Source organism: Muntiacus reevesi, chromosome 8, assembly GCF_963930625.1.
Source record: "Muntiacus reevesi chromosome 8, mMunRee1.1, whole genome shotgun sequence".
Taxonomy (NCBI): domain Eukaryota; kingdom Metazoa; phylum Chordata; class Mammalia; order Artiodactyla; family Cervidae; genus Muntiacus; species Muntiacus reevesi.
This window is the reverse complement of record NC_089256.1, coordinates 35487902-35506047: the sequence shown is the minus strand read 5'-3', so window position 1 is coordinate 35506047 and position 18146 is coordinate 35487902. Positions and strand designations below refer to the sequence as shown.

At 40.2% G+C, this 18146-nt stretch overlaps 1 protein-coding gene across 1 annotated transcript in view; it reads right to left on the bottom strand.

Moving 5' to 3' along the window:
* KCNH8 (potassium voltage-gated channel subfamily H member 8) overlaps window positions 1-18146 on the bottom strand; it is a 445541-nt gene that overhangs the window by 176927 nt on the left and 250468 nt on the right. Inside the window, exon 5 of the mRNA XM_065943173.1 lies at window positions 15123-15363. Within this exon, the coding sequence (XP_065799245.1) occupies window positions 15123-15363 (241 nt within the window). The remainder of the gene's footprint in view (window positions 1-15122; window positions 15364-18146) is intronic.

Genomic DNA, 18146 nt, shown 5'->3' with positions numbered 1-18146 from the left:
TGTAGCTTTCTGAGGACTTCTTAGAGAGATCAACTCGATCAGAGTTGTAGATTTATGGTGTAGCCTGTGCTTCTAAGCCTTTGTGGTTATAACTGCAGGTACGAAGTACGTGCAAATCACTTCCTAGATAGGCTCATGGTAAAATGACAGGTAAGAAGAAAGAGCATCCTATTTTTTTTTTTTTTTTAATCAATTCTATTTTTTTTTTTTTTCAGTGGGTTTTGTCATTCATTGATATGAATCAGCCATAGAGTTACACGTATTCCCCATCCCGGTCCCCCATCCCACCTCCCTCTCCACCCGATTCCTCTGGATCTTCCCAGCCCACCAGGCCCGAGCACTTGACTCATGCATCCCACCTGGGCTGGTGGTCTGTTTCACCACAGAAAATATACATGCTGTTCTTTCGAAACATCCCACCCTCACTTTCTCCCACAGAGTTCAAAAGTCTGTTCTGTACTTCTGCGTCTCTTCTTCTGCCCTGCATATAGGGCCATCGTTACCATCTTTCTAAATTCCGTATATATGTGTTAGTATACTGTAATGTTCTTTATCTTTCTGGCTTACTTCACTCTGTATAATGGGCTCCAGTTTCATCCATCTCATTAGAACTGATTCAAATGAATTCTTTTTAACGGCTGAGTAATATTCCATGGTGTATATGTACCACAGCTTCCTTATCCATTCATCTGCTGATGGGCATCTAGGTTGCTTCCATGTCCTGGCTATTATAAACAGTGCTGCGATGAACATTGGGGTGCACGTGTCTCTTTCAGATCTGGATTCCTCAGTGTGTATGCCCAGAAGTGGTATTGCTGGGTCATATGGTAGTTCTATTTCCACCTATTTTTTTTGAAACAGATATTTCCCAGTACATGGAGGCATGGTGAATATCATAGTAATCTATTTTTTATTTTTAGGGTGATAGATCTATCAGTAATGGAATGTCCAACTAATAGTGATTCCAATAATAGGAGCATTACAGTAAATCCCCTACATTCGAACCTACAAGTTGCTCACTTTCAAAGATGCAAACATGCATTCACACGTCAGATCACATATGTTAGTTCACATGTCTGGCATACACTGTCACGGGCAGGCACCCTGTACAAGAGGTGGTGCTTCTGTGCATTTTACTATATGGTACTGTATAGTATGCAGTAGTTCAGTGTCTTTATTCCAAGCCCAGATGTCTGGAAGCGGTGTAGAAGCAGCAGGGCTGAGCTGGGGTCTGCTGTTGCTGACGGTCCTTCCGCTCTACCATCTCCCACCCCCTCTACCTCCTCCGGGCAGTAACTGTTCCTGCCTGTCCACTCAATGCCAGCCCCTCTGTGCCACCTGCTGTACTTCCTACTAGACTGTAAGGTTAAAAATGTTTTCTATTTTTGGTGTTTGTTTTCTTATGTATTATTTGTGTGAAAAGTATTATAAACCTATTACAATGCAGTACTAAGTACCCAATTGTGTTAGTTGAGTATCTAGGCTAACTTTGCTGAATTTATGAAAAAATTGGACTTAACGAAAGTGCTCTCAGAAGAAAAATCATTTATATGTAGGGGACTTAACTGTATTAGATGGCCTAGCAACAGTCTAGAGGTGCAAAATTTCAACTTCCTGTTCTGCTAGCAACACCTTTTTTCCTATGTCTCTCCTGATGATTCAGGTCAACTGCAGTAGTCCCATACAAATCCTTCCATCCACACATCCCCAGGGGAAAGGAATAAATAGGCATCTGAATGTTTCCCCCTCTCACATCTCTCTTCTTTTCTTCAAGGGAAACGTTATTTCTTAGAAACCCACAGAAATGACCTCTTTCCATCCCACAGGACAGAACTGACCACATACTCACCCCAGCTCCTGAAACGGCTACGGGAAAGGGAATTGCCCCCGCTTAGAATGCTTGTCATTAATCCCCTGGGCCTGGGCATATTGCTGCCTACACAAAACTGGGTTCTCTGGGTTGTTAGGAAACTGGGAAGTGATTGTTGGGCCTCTGGGTATACTGCAGTTTCTACACCCAAGAGCTCACAGATTCAAACTATTAATTTCGGCATTCATGGAAAAAAGAGAAAGACGCTTTCTTTCTCTCATTTTCTGCCTCACTGCTATTAATAAAGGAAAACAAGTCGCGTGGAATTTTTCGGAAAACAGAGCCAAGATTATAAACTCTTAGGAAACTTGACCTAAACAACCAGGAGACCCGAGCCTGCCATCACTTGGTGACGGGACCTCGGGCACTAGGCCTCCGTATCTCATCAGTAAAATAAGAAGGATGGAACTAGATTCATTAACAGCCGGTTGCTTCTCATTGTAAGTTTACGTGAGGCTCTATATCAGCAACTAAGTTATACCTGAGAGTTTTCAAACTAAAGGTAATTTTGTAACCAATGTGACTGACCCCCAAACCTTGTACCCTATTGATTCTAAAGAATCAGCGTGTCTTCAATTCAGTTCAGCTCAGTCGCTCAGGCATGTCTGACTCTCTGCGACCCCATGGACTGCAGCACGCCAGGCCTCCCTGTCCATCACCAACTCCCAGAGTACACCCAAACTCATGTCCATCGAGTCGGTGATGCCATCCAACCATCTCATCCTCTGTCGTCCCCTTCTCCTTCTGCCCTCAATCTTTGCCAGCATTAGGGTCTTTTCCAATGAGTCAGCTCTTCGCATGAGGTGGCCAAGGTATTGGAGTTTCAGCTTCAACATCAGTCCTTCCCATGAACACCCAGGACTAAACTCCTTTAGGATGGACTGGTTGGATCTCCTTGCAGTCCAAGGGACTCTCAAGAGTCTTCTCCAACACCACAGTTCAAAAGCATCAATTCTTTGGCACTCAGCTTTCTTTATAGTCCAACTCTCTCATCCATACATGACCACCAGTAAAATCATAGCCTTGAGTAGATGGACCTTTGTTGGCAAAGTAATGTCTCTGCTTTTTAATATGCTGTCTAGGTTGGTCATAACTTTCCTTCCAAGGAGTATGCGTCTTAATTTCATGGCTGTAATTACCATCTATAGGGATTTTGGAGACCAGAAAAGTGAAGTCAGCTGCTGTTTCCACTATTTCCCCATCTATTTCCCATGAAGTGACGGGACCGGATGCCATGATCTTAGTTTTCTGAATGTTGAGCTTTAAGCCAATTTTTTCACTTTCCTCTTTCACTTTCATCAAAAGGCTCTTTAGTTCTTCTTCACTTTCTGCCATAAGGGTGACTTACAAACAATGTATTTGCAGTGGAAGAGAGTAGATAGGAGAGATTCAAGTTCATCATTCACATTTATATTCTGACAAGCATAATCACACTCAGATACTTTGTTTATGGTGACTCTATCAGGGAAGAATATTTTTGAGTCAGATTTCCCAAAAGAGGGTTACTGAGTGGTCAGAGAATTAGCTGAGAGGTAAAAATAATTTTAGGAGATGCTGGATTAATCACAGTTAAACAGATTTCTTTACACTGAATTTCTCAGAGAAATTATAATGCTAAAGTATACTATGAATCTCCAAAAGAGATATATTACCTCCCAACTTTCATTTTGATTATACATTTATATTTATTTTTCATGGAGTATTTAATTTTCCACCATTTAGCAAATAATCTCGTGTATATAGTGGTACAAATAACAAAATATTTGGAAAAAACATCATTTTTTTTCGCTGTATGAGAATCTTTCCTTCCCAAATCTCTTACTGAACTACTTTTAAACAATTCTGATCCATTGGTTATAATAAGATGCCAATTTAATACACTGATCTATAAAGAGAATATAAACAACCTGTGAAATAAACCTGTGGGATTTATCACACACACCACTTTGTGTGTGTGTATGCCCAGTCACTCAGTCGTGTCTGACTCTTTGTGACCCATGGACTGTAGCCCGCCAGGCTCCTCAGACCACGGAATTCTCCAGACCGGAATACTGGAGTGGGTTGCCATGCCCTCCCCCAGGGGATCTTCCCAACCCAGGGATGGAATCCAGGTCTCCTGCATTGCAGGCAGATTCTTTACTTCTGAGCCACTGGGGAGGCTCACACACCACTTTATTTAGTATTAAACAATACAAACAGTGACTTCATATTATAAAAATATATTATTAGAGGCAACACACTTTTTATTCCTTGTATTTTGACTTAGTTCTCAATGATCATTTTTAGGTTGCCTTTGTGAAATATTTAGAGTAAAAGTTCTGGGGAATGTACTTTTAGATATGTTAAACTATTTTCCCAGATATTTTATTATAAAATATAGATGAATTTAAGCTCCTTTGAAAGGAGAAAGAGCAGGAGTATAACTGTCGGGAAAGAGCAGAGATGTTTTTAGTGCTTATAAAAATAAGTCAGTCAACTAGGGATTCCAGGCAGAAGTCACACTAAAGCTGTTGGCAAGTCCCAAATTATAAAGTCTGTGCTTGCTTCAGCAGCACATATTGGAAGCTAAACTGCATAAAAACAGGAGTGGGTTTCCACTCTTTTGTCATGCAACTAGTAGGAGACAGGTATTGTTTACTTAGAAAAAACTCTTGCTATCTGCAACACAGTAGAATTGGCGGTAAAAAGAGCAACAGAAGGTTTAAGGACAGCTATCAGAGGGATAAGCCGAACTCTCCTAGTTAGTAGAGGAGAGCAGTCTTGGAAAAAGAGAGAAAAAAACATGTCTTTCTCACAAGTGTCGGTTTTCCTGAGCATAAACAAGACGCCATCTATCAATGAGCATGGAGGAGCAGGAATGGCTTCGAAGCCTAGAGATGCCCAGTATCTAAGAACCACGAAGAGAGAGGAATAAAGTGCAAGGTACAGCCTTGTCTCTATAACAGAGCTGAAAAATAACTGCAATAAATATTCATTAAGCAGATACTCAGGCTTAGGTATGTTGAATGATTGCCCAAGCTCACGAGCACTTTGACGTGATCGTGAGGAGACTTTTTAAGAGTCCTGATTTACACTTTTCTTGGGTGGGTTAGCATCAAAGATTAGCAAAGTAAAAGGATATAAAACTAATGGACTGGCAAACGGACACACCCCATTTGTCTACAATTTTCATTTTCTCCTTCTGCTTTTCAATTGAGGTAAAATTGACATATAACATTGTATCAGTTTCAGGACTACAATATAATGATTTGATATTTGTATATACTGTGAAATGATCACAATAGGTCTAGTTACCATTAGTTTTTGGTACAATGTCCCAAAATTCTTTTCCCTTGTGATGAGACATTTTAAGATTTACTCTCCCAGTACCTTTCAAATATACAATATGGTATTATTGACTGTAGTCACCATGCTATGCATTACATCCCCGTGTCTTTTTAATTTTATAACTGAAAGTGTGTACCTTTTGGCCCCATTCACATATTTTGCTCACCTCCCAACACCCCCGTTCTCAAGCAGGGGTCCACAGCCCCGAGCCCGTGGACTGTTCCCTGCCTGCAGTGTGTTAGGAACCAGACCTCACAGCAGGAGGTGAGCACCAGGTGGGTAGGCCAAGCTCCATTTGCCGCTCCACACTGCTCACATTACCACTCTCACCATCCCCCTGCCCATCCATGGAAGGCTTTCTTCCACAGAACTAGTCCCAGGTACCAAAAAGTTTGGGACCACTGGTCTATGGTAACCACCAAACCATTCCCTATTGGTTTGGTTTTCCATAGTGCAGTACCCTCAAGGCCCATCCATGTTTTTGCAAATGGCAATATTTCATCCCTTTTTAAAGGGCGAATAGATGGGGAGACAGTGGAAACAGTGGCTGACTTTATTTTTGGGGGCTCCAAAATCACTGCAGATGGTGACTGCAGCCATGAAATTAAAAGATGCTTACTCCTTGGAAGGAAAGTTATGACCAACCTAGACAGCATATTAAAAAGCAGAGGCATTACTTTGCCAACAAAGGTCTGTCTGGTCAAGGTTATGGTTTTTCCGGTGGTCATGTATGGATGTGAGAGTCAGACTGTGAAGAAAGCTGAGTGCCGAAAAACTGATGCTTTTGAACTGTGGTGTTGGAGAAGACTCTTGAGAGTCTCTTGGACTGCAAGGAGATCCAACCAGTCCATCCTAAAGGAGATCAGTCCTGGGTGTTCATTGGAAGGACTGATGCTGAAGCTGAAACTCCAGTACTTTGGCCACCTCATGTGAAGAGTTGACTCATTGGAAAAAACCCTGATGCTGGGAGGGATTGGGGGCAGGAGGGGAAGGGGACGACAGAGGATGAGATGGCTGGATGGCATCACCGACTCGATGGGCATGAGTTTGAGTAAACTCCTGGAGTTGGTGATGGACAGGGAGGCCTGGCGTGCTGAGATTCATTGGGTCGCAGAGTCAGACACGACTGAGTGACTGAACTGAGTATTCTATTGTATATATGGGTTCTCCTTGGTACCCCTGGAGAAGGGATAGGCTACCCACTCATATATTCTTGGGCTTCCCTTCTGGTTCCAGCTGGTAAAGAATCCGCCTGCAATGCTGGAGACCTGGGTTCCATCCCTGGGTTGGGAAGATCCCCTGGAGAAGGGAAAGGCTACCCACTCCAATATTCCGGCCTAGAGAATTCCATGGACTGTATAGTTCATGGGGTCACAAAGAGTCACAAAGAGTCAGACATGACTGAGCAACTTTCACTTCACTCGGTATCTGTAAGGGATTGATTGGTTTCAGGACCTCCAGGATACTAAAATCTGTGGATTCTCATGTTTCATAAAAAATGGCATAGTATTTGTGTATAACCTACACATACACTCCCATAGGCTTTAAATCATCTCTAGATTAAGTACTATACCAATACAATGTAAATGCCATGTAAAGACTATTCATTGTAAATACAATGTAAATGTGATGTAAATGGTTGCTGGTGTAGGACAAATTCAAATTCTGCTTTATGGAAATTTCTAAAAAAATTTTTTTCTTGAATGTTTTTGATCCACAGTTGGTTGAAATTGCAGATGTGGAACCCGCAGATATAGAGGCAACACCTTTTTACATCTATCCATCCATCCACGGAAACTTAGGTTACTTCTGTATCTTGGATATTGTATACAATGCTGCAATGAACACAGAGGCACATATAGCTTTCTGAATTAGTCTCTTCTATTCCTTCAGATACATAACAGGATGCTTTCTCAGTGGCTCAGTGGTAAAGAACTGCCTGCCATTGTAGGAGACTCAGGAGATGTGGTTTCAATCCCCAGGATGGGAAGATCCCCTGTAGGAGGACATGGCAACCCACTCCAGTAGTCTTGCCTGGACAATTCCATGGAGAGAGGAGTCTGGCAGGCTACAATCGATTGGGTCCTCAGATTGGGAGAAAATAATAGCAAACGAAGCAACAGACAAAGGATTAATCTCAAAAATATACAAGCAACTCCTGCAGCTCAATTCCAGAAAAATAAATAACCCAATCAAAAAATGGGCTAAAGAACTAAACAGACATTTCTCCAAAGAAGACATACAGATGGCTAACAAACACATGAAAAGATGCTCAACATCACTCATTATTAGAGAAATGCAAATCAAAACCACAATGAGGTACCATTACGCGCCAGTCAGGATGGCTGCTATCCAAAAGTCTACAAGCAATAAATGCTGGAGAGGGTGTGGAGAAAAGGGAACCCTCTTACACTGTTGGTGGGAATGCAAACTAGTACAGCCACTATGGAGAACAGTGTGGAGATTTCTTAAAAAACTGGAAAGAGAACTGCCATATTACCCAGCAATCCCACTCCTGGGCATACACACCAAGGAAACCAGAGCTGAAAGAGACACGTCTACCCCAATGTTCATCGCAGCACTGTTTATAATAGTCAGGACATGGAAGCAACCTAGATGCCCATCAGCAGACGAATGGATAAGGAAGCTGTGGTACATATACACCATGGAATATTACTCAGCCACTGAAAAGAATTCATTTGAATCAGTTCTAATGAGATGGATGAACCTGGAGCCCATTATACAGACTGAAGTAAGCCAGAAAGATAAAGACCAATACAGTATACTAACGCATATATATGGAATTTAGAAAGATGGTAATGATAACCCTAGATGCAAAACAGAAAAAGAGACACAGATGTACGGAACAGAATTTTGGATTCTATGGGAGAAGGCGAGGGTGGGATGTTTTGAGAGAACAGCATCGAAACGTATATTATCTATGTTGAAACAGATCACCAGCCCAGGCTGGATGCATGAGACAAGTGCTCGGGCCTGGTGCACTGGGAAGACCCAGAGGGATCAGGTAGAGAGGGAGGTGGGAGGGGGGATCGGGATGGGGAATACATGTAAATCCATGGCTGATTCATGACAATGTATGGCAAAAAACCACTGCAATATTGTAAAGTAATTAGCCTCCAACTAGTAAAAATAAATGGAAAAAAATTTAAAAAAAAAACAAAAAGCAAAGGGAGAAGCTGGTCACAAAGATAGTTTTATCTTTAGAGTTAATAAATAAAATACTTTAAAATTTTACTGCAAAAAAAAAAAAAGAATCACACAAGATTGAGTGACTTGAGCATGTATGCACACAAGTTTCAGGAAGTGGAATTGCTGTATCTTACAGTAGTTATATTTTAATTTAATTTTTTGAAGCATCTCCATACCGTTTTCCACAGTGGCTGCACTAATTTACATTCCCACCAACAGTGTATGAGGTTCCCTTTTCTCCACGTTCTCACCAACACTTGCTATTCTTGTCTTTTTGATAATAGCCATTTTAACAAGTGTGGTTTTGATTTGCATTTCCCCAGTGATTAGTGATGCTGGTCATCTGTATCTCTTTGAAAAAAATGTCTGTTCATATCCTGTACTCTATTTTTAATTAGATTGTTTTCTATTACTGAGTTGTAATGGATTCTCTATATATTTTGGAATATTAACTTCCTATTGAAAATACAGATTGCAAATATCTTCTCACACTCACTAGGTTGCCTTTTTATTATTATTATTATTTTTTAATGGTTTCCTTCACTGTGCAGAAGTTTTTTGGTTTGATGTAGCCCTATTCATCGACTCTTGATTTTGTTGCCCTTGCCTTTGGTGCTGGATCCAAAAAATCCTCACCAAGACTGAAGTCAAGGAGTTTATTGTCCATGTTTTTTTTCCTAGGAGTTATATGGTTTCAGGTCTTACATTCAAGTCTTTAATCAATTTGAGTTAATTTTCGTGCATGGTATAAGATAGTAGCCTATTTTTATTCTTTTGCATATAGCTGTCCCATTTTCCTAATACCACTTATTGAAGATACTGTCATTTCTCCACTGAATATATTTGCCCTTTTTATTGAAAATTAATTGATCATATATGTGTGAGTTTATTTCTGGGCTCTCAGTTTTGTTCCATTAATCTATGTGTCTGTTTTTACGCCCGTATGATTAATATATGTTCATTTCTATGAAAAAGGCCCTTGAGATTTTGGTAGAGGTTGCACTGAATCTGTAGACTGATTAGATAATGTAAACATTTAAACAATATTAAATCTTCTGATCCTTGAGTGTAGAATGTCTTTTGATCTATTTGTGTCTTCTTCAATTTTTTCATCAATGTCCCAAAGATTTCATTCTACAGGTCTTTTATCTCTTGGTTAAGTTTATTCCTTGATACTTAATTCTGTTTTTCTGCAATTTTAAAGGAAATTGTTTTCTTAATTTCTCTTTTTGATAGTTCATTGCTAGTGCATAAAAATACAACAGATTTTTGTAAATTGATTTTGTACCCCCACACCAAATTCACTACTAGTTCTGATACTTTTTTGGTGGGATCTTTAAGATTTTTCTAGACATAAAATTATATCATGTGCAAGTAACTTTAGTTTTTCATTTCCAGTTTGGATGGCTTTTACTACCATGTCTTTGTTCTTTGGCATTGGTTGTGTCTTCTCCTGTTTCACTTCTGATTCCATTTGAGCTTCTCCTTTTTTATTTCCTTAGTGAATCTAGCTAATGGTTCGTCAATTTTATCTTTTCAAAGAACCAGTTGTTAGTTTCACTGATCTTTTAATTTTCTTTTTAGTCTATATTTCATTTATTTCTTCTCTAATGTTTATTTTTTCTGCCTTTTTCTAAAATAAGGTTTTGCTTATTTTTTTCTAGTATTTTGGGGGTGAAAAGTTAGGTTGTTTATTTGAGATTTTTCTGTTTCTAGAGGTCGTCCTGTATCACTATGAATTTCCTTCCCTTTTAGAACTATTTTTGTTGCATTCAATAGATTTGGTACGTTGTATTTTCATTTGTTTCAAGGCATTTTTTGATTTCTCCTTTGATTGTTTCATTGATTCATTTATTGTTCAGTAGCATGTTGTTTAATCTCCACACATTTAAGATTTTTCCAGTTTTCTTCTTATTCTTATTGTATCTGATTTCTAGTTTCGTACCGTGGGTTCAGGAAAAAAATGCTTCCTTTGACTTCAATCTGCTTTACCTTATTGAGATTTGCTATGTGGCCTAACACATGATCTATCCTTGAGAAGAATGTGTATTTTGCTACTTTTGGATAGAATGCTTTGTATATATGTATTCATTGCATCTGGTCGAATGTGCTAAGGCCAATGCTTCCTTCTTGATCTTCTTTGTGAATGATCTATCCATTGATGTAAGTGAAACAATAAAGTCCCTTAGTATTATTGTATTGCTTCCTACTTCTCCCTTTAGGTCTGTTAATATTTGTTTTATATATTTAGGTGCTCCTATTACTCACTGGAAAAGACCCTGATGCTGGGAGGGATTGGGGGCAGGAGGAGAAGGGGACAACAGAGGATGAGATGGCTGGATGGCATCACTGACTCGATGGACATGAGTTTGAGTAAACTCCAGGAGTTTGTGATGGACAGGGAGGCCTGGCATGCTGCGGTTCATGGGGTCACAAAGAGTCGGACACAACTGAGCGACTGAACTGAACTGATGTTGAGTGCATAAATATTTATTAACGCAAATGTTATATTCTCTTGCTGGATTTATCCCTTTCTCATTATGTAATGCCTGTCTTTGTCTCTTATTATCATCTTTGTTTTAAAGTCTATTTTGTCTGATATAAGCATAGTTACCTCAGCTTTCTTTTTGTTTCCATTTGTGTGAAGCATCATTTCCATTCCTTCACTTTCAGTCTCTGTGCCATTACATTTACCATGAGCTTCTCTTGTAGGTAGTATGAAGATAGGTCTTATTTATTTATCCATTCAGCCATTCTATGTATTTTGATTGGAAGATTTAGTCCATGTACAAACTAATTATCAATGTTTATGTACTTACTGCTGTTTTGTTAATTGCTTTCTGACTGTTTTGTAGTTCTCTGTTGTTTTCATCTTCTCCTCTTCTCTTTCCTTGTGTTTTAGTGGTTTCTTTATGATTAAATTCCTTTCTCATTCATTACCTTTTGTGTATCTACTATAGGCTTTTGCTTCGTGGTTAGCATGAGGTTCACATGACAGCCTAAACATAGAACAGTCTATTTAAGTTGATAACAAGTCAAATTTGAGCACATTCTAAAACTCTGTTTTTACTACCCACCCATGTATTCTCTTTTTGATGTCACAGTTTATATCTTTTTATTTTGTGTATCCCTTAATTATTATAGTTATAGCTTTTTAAAAAAATACCTTTATCTTTTAACCATATAAGCTTTATAAATGACTAAGAAATGCCTTTACTATATATTTACCTTTACTGATAGAATTTTTACTTTCATATAATTTTATTACTAATTACTACTCTTAGAAGTCCGTTTACACTTCCTGTAAGACCATTTTAGTGGTATGAACTTTAGCTTTTGTGTGTCTGGAAACTATCTTTCCTTTGATTCTGAAAGACAGTCTTGCTGGGTAGATTATTCTTGCTTGGAAATTTTTCCCTTTCAGCACTTTGAATATATCATGACACTCTCTTCTGACCTGCAAAGCTTCTACTGAAAAATCTTCTGAAAGTCTTATGGGGTTGTCCCAGTGCACAAGTTGTTTCACGCTTGCTGCTTTTAAGATTCTCTCTTTAAGTTATGACATTTTAATGATAACATGTCTAGGTGTGGGTCTTTTGGGGTTCATCTTTTTGGAATTCTCTGGATCTGATTCTGGATGTCTATTTCCTTCCCCAGCTTTATAAAGCTTTTAGCCATTATTTCTTCAAATAAGTTTTCTGCCCCTTTCTCTTTTCCTTTTCCTTCTGGACTCTGTAATGCAAATGTTATTTTGCTTGAAGTTGTCCCATAGGGAGCTATCTTCACTTTTTGGCATTATTTTTTTTCATTTTCCTGCTCTCTTTGAGTGAATTCTACTGCCCTGTCTCCAGATCACTGATTCTTTCTCCTGCTTCAGTTAGTCCATCGTTGAATTCCTCTAGTGTATTTTCCAGTTCAGTTATTGTATTCTTCAGCTATGTGACATCTTATGTTTTCATCTCTTTGTTGAAATTCTCACTGTGTTCATCCATTCTTTTCTGAGTTTGGTGAGCATCTTTATGACATTTCTTTGAACTTTTCACGTAATCAATTATTATTTTTACTTGATTAAGGGTCCCCCCGCCCCCGGGTGTTTTTCTTATTCTTTTATTTGAAACATATTCCTCTGTTTCTTCATTCTGCCTGTTTCTATTTGTTTCTATGCATTAGTCAAAACAGCTACCTTTTTCAGTCCTGATGGAGAGACTTTGTACAGGGGATGAAACTTATTGCTCAACCTTGCCCCGGGTCTTGATTTTCTCTTGACAAATCACATTTGTTAAGTGTGCTGAGTGTCTGTGTTCCCAAGGGAGGACCTCAGCATCTAGTTTAAGGCTGATTGGAAGTCAGATCCTCAGGCAGAAGCTTTAAAAGTATGAAAATATACATCATCCTCTGAGACTTCAGTTGTAAACTCTGCTGACCTCTAGACCAGCCAATTTGGAGGTATTCCTCTGGTGACAGTTGCAAAAACCAGGGCTTTCGATGATCTACAAGCTCTTCACTGGGTAGTACTAATGAGCTCTAGCACAGCCAAGGAAGAAAACAAGAAAGGAATCCCTCTTCAGTCCATAGATGTGTAGCAAACCTGAAGCCTGCCCTTCAGGTGGAAGCTCTAGACGCGTAGGTGGATGTTTTTCACAGGAAGATCTGGTGAGTGTTCCAGTCTGTGCTGTGCCCTTTAGGGGTCGTGGCCTGCCAAGAACTGGCTCTCGGATTGTTTTAGTCCCATGGGGCCCAGAAACACCAGTTCCCTTGGCCACCAGAGCAGACAGTTGTGGAGTACGCACGAGCGACTTTTAGAGCAGTGGACAACTGAAGGAGTGGGGTGTGCCCGTCAGCAGTAGCTGACAGGAACACAAAAATGGCGCCCACAGGTCACTCAGCCCCTGGAGAGCACCGCCCCGCCGGCTTCGGTCCCTTCAGCAGATACTTTAAGATTAGCTAATAAATCTCCTGCACGTATGTTCTAGGCACTTTTCAAACTACTGCTTGAACAGTTGGTCCCAGGGTGTGTAGGTCTGCAGCTGAGCCCTTTAAGAGTGGCATTTCTGCTCCCTACAGCTATTTGAGTCTTCCGGACTTTCAAAGTCAGATGTTTGAGGGGCTTGTCTCTCAGGTGAGGTCTCAAGAATTGGGGTCCTGGTGCTGAACAGGAGCCCCTTCACTCTTCAGGAAGATGCTCCATATGCTCGTTGGGCTTCTAGGTGCGGGCTTCCCCACCAGCAGTGTGGTTTTGGAGAGACCATATCTCTGCTTCGTCTACCTTCTTGATGTGGGCCTTTTATCCATTTTTTTTTTTTTTTTTTAAGGAAGGAGCTGTTCAGCTAGTTTTCTACTCTGTTTTCGAGGAAATTGTTCCTCATGCGGCTGTGGATTTGCTGTTTCCATGGGAGCAGGTGAGTTCAGACTTTTCCTACACGGCCATCTTGAAACACATCTTGCATAATTCTACTTCAAACTAGAATGTTATTTGCCATCTAACAGTGATTTAATATTCCTCTATGGTTTTATTTCTCCAATAAAGAATAGTTTAAGTTAAAAAAAGATAAATTTCTTTGAGTTGTTAGCCTTACCAAGATACCTAACTAGACAACATTGCCACCTGGTGGTCCAAACATACTGCGGCCATCACCTTTGGGGTGTGAGCTGGGGTCTGAGGGGTGTGCCTAGGAAATGCATGTTAACTGTGATGCCAAAATCACACCAAGGGCATAAAACTCTTGCAGAGCAAACACGTGCTGACATTCCATTGGAGAACCCAAAACTGTACCAGTTCCACAGAGAAAAATGTACTGTATCCATTGAAACAAGCTTTTGACTTGCTTCACTTATTTACTTCATTTTCTTTGCACTTTTAGGATCCACTTTTTCCAGTCCCTTGTTCACCTACTGCTTGAAAATATTTTCAGTTCTCTCATCTTTACAGAAAGGATGTTACCCTACATACATCACCATGACCAGGTAAAGATGCAGGAATCAGGTTGCTAACGGTGCTCAGAAACTCCACAGGGGATCAGTCTGAGCCTGTGATAAGAATGATCTAGAATAATCATGCAAGAGCTTGGCTGTGGTCTACACAAGATGGAACTTTAAGGGACAGAAAGCTAGGAGAAGGCTGAGAAACGTGGAGCAGATGCAGCTTCAACTAAGATTCCCAATGTTCTAGAGATAAATATTCTTAGCAAACATCCCTCAGAGCCTCTCCTTTAGGTAAAGTCAGATCTCAGTGCTTCTGATGATTGACTAGGAAGTTTATGTAATCCGTCGTTTCTGCAACTAGGCCACCTGTGGCAACCACCATCAGGTTCCCGAAAGGCACAGATGGGCTTGAAGGAACACGCCCAGGATGGACCATTACCAGGATGCCACTGCTGTGTGCTTGCCAAGCCTCGTCTCTGACCCTGTGCAGGTAAGACCATCACAGAGGCTGAGAGTACAAAACAGAACAGCCATTAAGTCTTTTTCAGCCTGCTTTTGATGAAATAAGGATAGAAACAAAAACCATCAGTGTAGATGTCTGCACGAAGGAACCGTGAGAAAGGTGGAAGAGGTAATTTTCAGAAATCCAAATATGTGCTTCTCCAAAATTTGCATCAGAGGCTGAGTTATGCCCATGCAAATGGATCTTAGCTCAAATTCATGTTACAAAAATCTGGAACACATCTGTCTTCCCCTATGCAAATCTCCTAGAAAAACAGCCATTGGTTCTTACCTATAATAAAAAGAATCTCCACTGCAATGTCACTGACTGTTGTGCTCCGCGTCGTCGACAGGTCATCATTGCCAATGAAGCAAACGTTGTAAGGTACCGTCACGGCAACATAAAACGTTGCCAATAGAATAAGCCAGTCCCAGCCGGCTTTGAAAGTGCTAAAATGCAAAAGTATGAATTTGGACTTTTTTGCATCTGAAACTTTATACTCCGGAAATGCTGGTTTGTCTACAAAAACATTCTGTGGATAAAGACAAAAAGAAGAGAAGAGAGAAACACAACATCAGAAATAAGGAACAGGGAGAGTTATTTAGAAACACATATCATGGTACTAGATCTTATAAGAGACATTTAGAAGCTGGTAATGCAAAAAAATAGAGATGTATAAATTAAAACTGGGCAGGGATCTTTGTTATAAGTAACAGGAAAATGCAGAGTGTAGTCATCCACGTTAATATGTGAGTTATCTAGACTTCTGTTCATGAAGAGTAAAAAGATCATTATCTAAAATGTCACCTAGAAACATCCAAAGTTGCAAGTATAATCCTACATACATCATAAACACCAGATACAGCTAGGCTCCTACTGTCGTGGGGACATTCCATATACTTATAGTTTTGAGAAGACAGTCATTATGTAAAGAATATATTGGACCTGAAATTCTAATGACAGCAAGGGTGCCATTTTTTTTCCAGCAAGGATAGAGCTATATGATCAAATTTGATTGTAAATAGCTGTTAACACATCTTTCAAAATACAACCAGATTGTACTGACTACTTGCATTATGATTGTTGGTGAAGCTTCCAGTTGGGAACCCAAATCTCACAACCTTGATGGACACTGGGTTTATTCTGACACTGGCTCACCCTTGTTAAGATGGCAAAGTGAAAAACAGTTACTTCACAGTTATTATTCAAGTCATGGGAGGAGAAAAGCAATGTTCACTGTGCAGCTGATTAAATGCAGAAGAATAGCTGGAGTTTTTATAACTGCAAAAGCACTCCACTTTGAAAGCAGTCCAAATTGATGAACAATTCCCTTTATTGCGATGAGACAAAGGGAGGTCCAACAATAGGGTGTGGGGAAATTTGACAGCCTATGACCAGATACTTGCGCACCTTGCTTTGACCTCAATTAATGAGAATTACAAGCTAGGTAATGGAAACTTAGAATTGAAAGTTACATTGAATGAACAGAACAGTTAGAAGTTCTGGAGTGTATGTTACTTGCAGGTTGCTGTGTGTTTTTTTCTTTCAGGGATTGAGGGAAGAGCGAATTAATATGGCATGTTCAGGGATCCCTAAAGTACCTGGGGATTCAAGAAAGGTTCAGAGCAGTCAGGAGCATGAGCTCTTTCGTGGTGACTCTCTGGAGGCCAAACACTTCTGCTCCCTTAGTATGAACGCTGCTTCTGTCTTGCATCTCTCCTTGGCAGGCATTTACAACAAGTGATTCTACGTCTGGTGAATATTCTCAGTCAGCCCACTCGGGCACTTCACGAACCCAGGATCTGAGGGGGGATTGCTTACCCCCTTCTTGACGGTTCTTTCCTGCCCATCTGCCACTGTGTCTATGCTCCACTCAACCCCACGACTTGACCTGCCTCCTTTGCTTCATTCTTTGGCTTTTGGAACAAGTTCCAAAGGTAGATTATGCCATAAATTTCAGAGAGGAAGAAGGAAGTAACACCTGTTGGGCTTCTCATCAGAGCTGATGCAGGTGCAGAAAAGAGAGACTTAGGGGCCGTAAGAGACTTAAGAGTCTCAAGGTTGACAAGCACTTGTATTTATGATAGAACGGGACAGAGTCCAATATGATTTTTTCCCAGATATTTACTATAATAACATATTACCAAAAGCCATGGAAGAATATCTCAGTTTTTATCCAAATAAATCTTTTTCTATCATGTTACAGAAATGAAATTCTGACTTTGTTTCAGAAGGAAGCCAGCTCCAGGAGTGAAGGCTGTGAAAACTCAAGAGGCAAAATATTTTTTCATTTGAAGTATGTGCATTATATGAAGCATTAGTGGTGCTGTTGCAAAGGTCAACAATGTAATGGTTATCTTCAAAAATCAGAAAATAAATCACACCACTTCATTTTTATAGGCTACTCAAAATACATTAAAGTATTTTAAAAGATACTGAGAATCCAGTGCATCTCAGCTTAGACTTAAACTTTAAAAGGTTTTTCATTCAAATTCTACATACATCTTGACACAAGCAGAATTGAAAAAAAGAGTGCAAAAAGAGACACCTTTCTACTCCTACTACTCTGTTTATGAAGTTTTATCAAAAACCTTTTGAATGGAAGAAATGTCTTAGAATTGGAAAGTGTGCTTTTAGCAAATATGGAGAAAAAGGCATATTTATAACCCTGAAATATATGAAGTTTGCCTATAGAATAATACAACCATTCTCAATTTTAGTTATCTATCATATATTAATTTGGAATCATATTCTTTAGTAGGAATGGTGTTTGAGTTGTTTAACCTCTATCATGCATAGCCGCTCAGTCATGTCTGACTCTCTGCGACCCCATGGACTACAGCCCACCGGGCTCCTCTGTCCTTGAGATTCTCCAGGCAAGAGTTCTGGAGTGGGTTGCCATGCCCTCCTCCAGGGGATCTTCCCAACCCAGGTCTCCTGCATTGCAGGTGGATTCTTTACCAGCTGGGAAATCAGGGAAGCCCAAGAACACTGGAGTGGGTAGCCTATCCCTTCTCCAGTGGATCTTCCTGACCCAGGAATTGGACCGGGGTCACCTGCATTGCAGGCGGATTCTTTACCAGCTTCCAGGATGCTCTACTTTCCACTAATAAAAATCGGTTGTAGGGCGCTGCCTTCTTTCTCATGACTAAGACATGTAGACTAAGAGAAGACGCTGGCTGCTGTGTTCTGCGGAAGTGGCAGTGCCAGAACTGGGGTCGCTGCAGAAAGGATGGGAGCAGGTCCGTCTCAATTGTCCGTGCCACCCACAGGCAAAAACTGGGTCAGCAGGACTTCCCTGCCGATCCAGAGGTT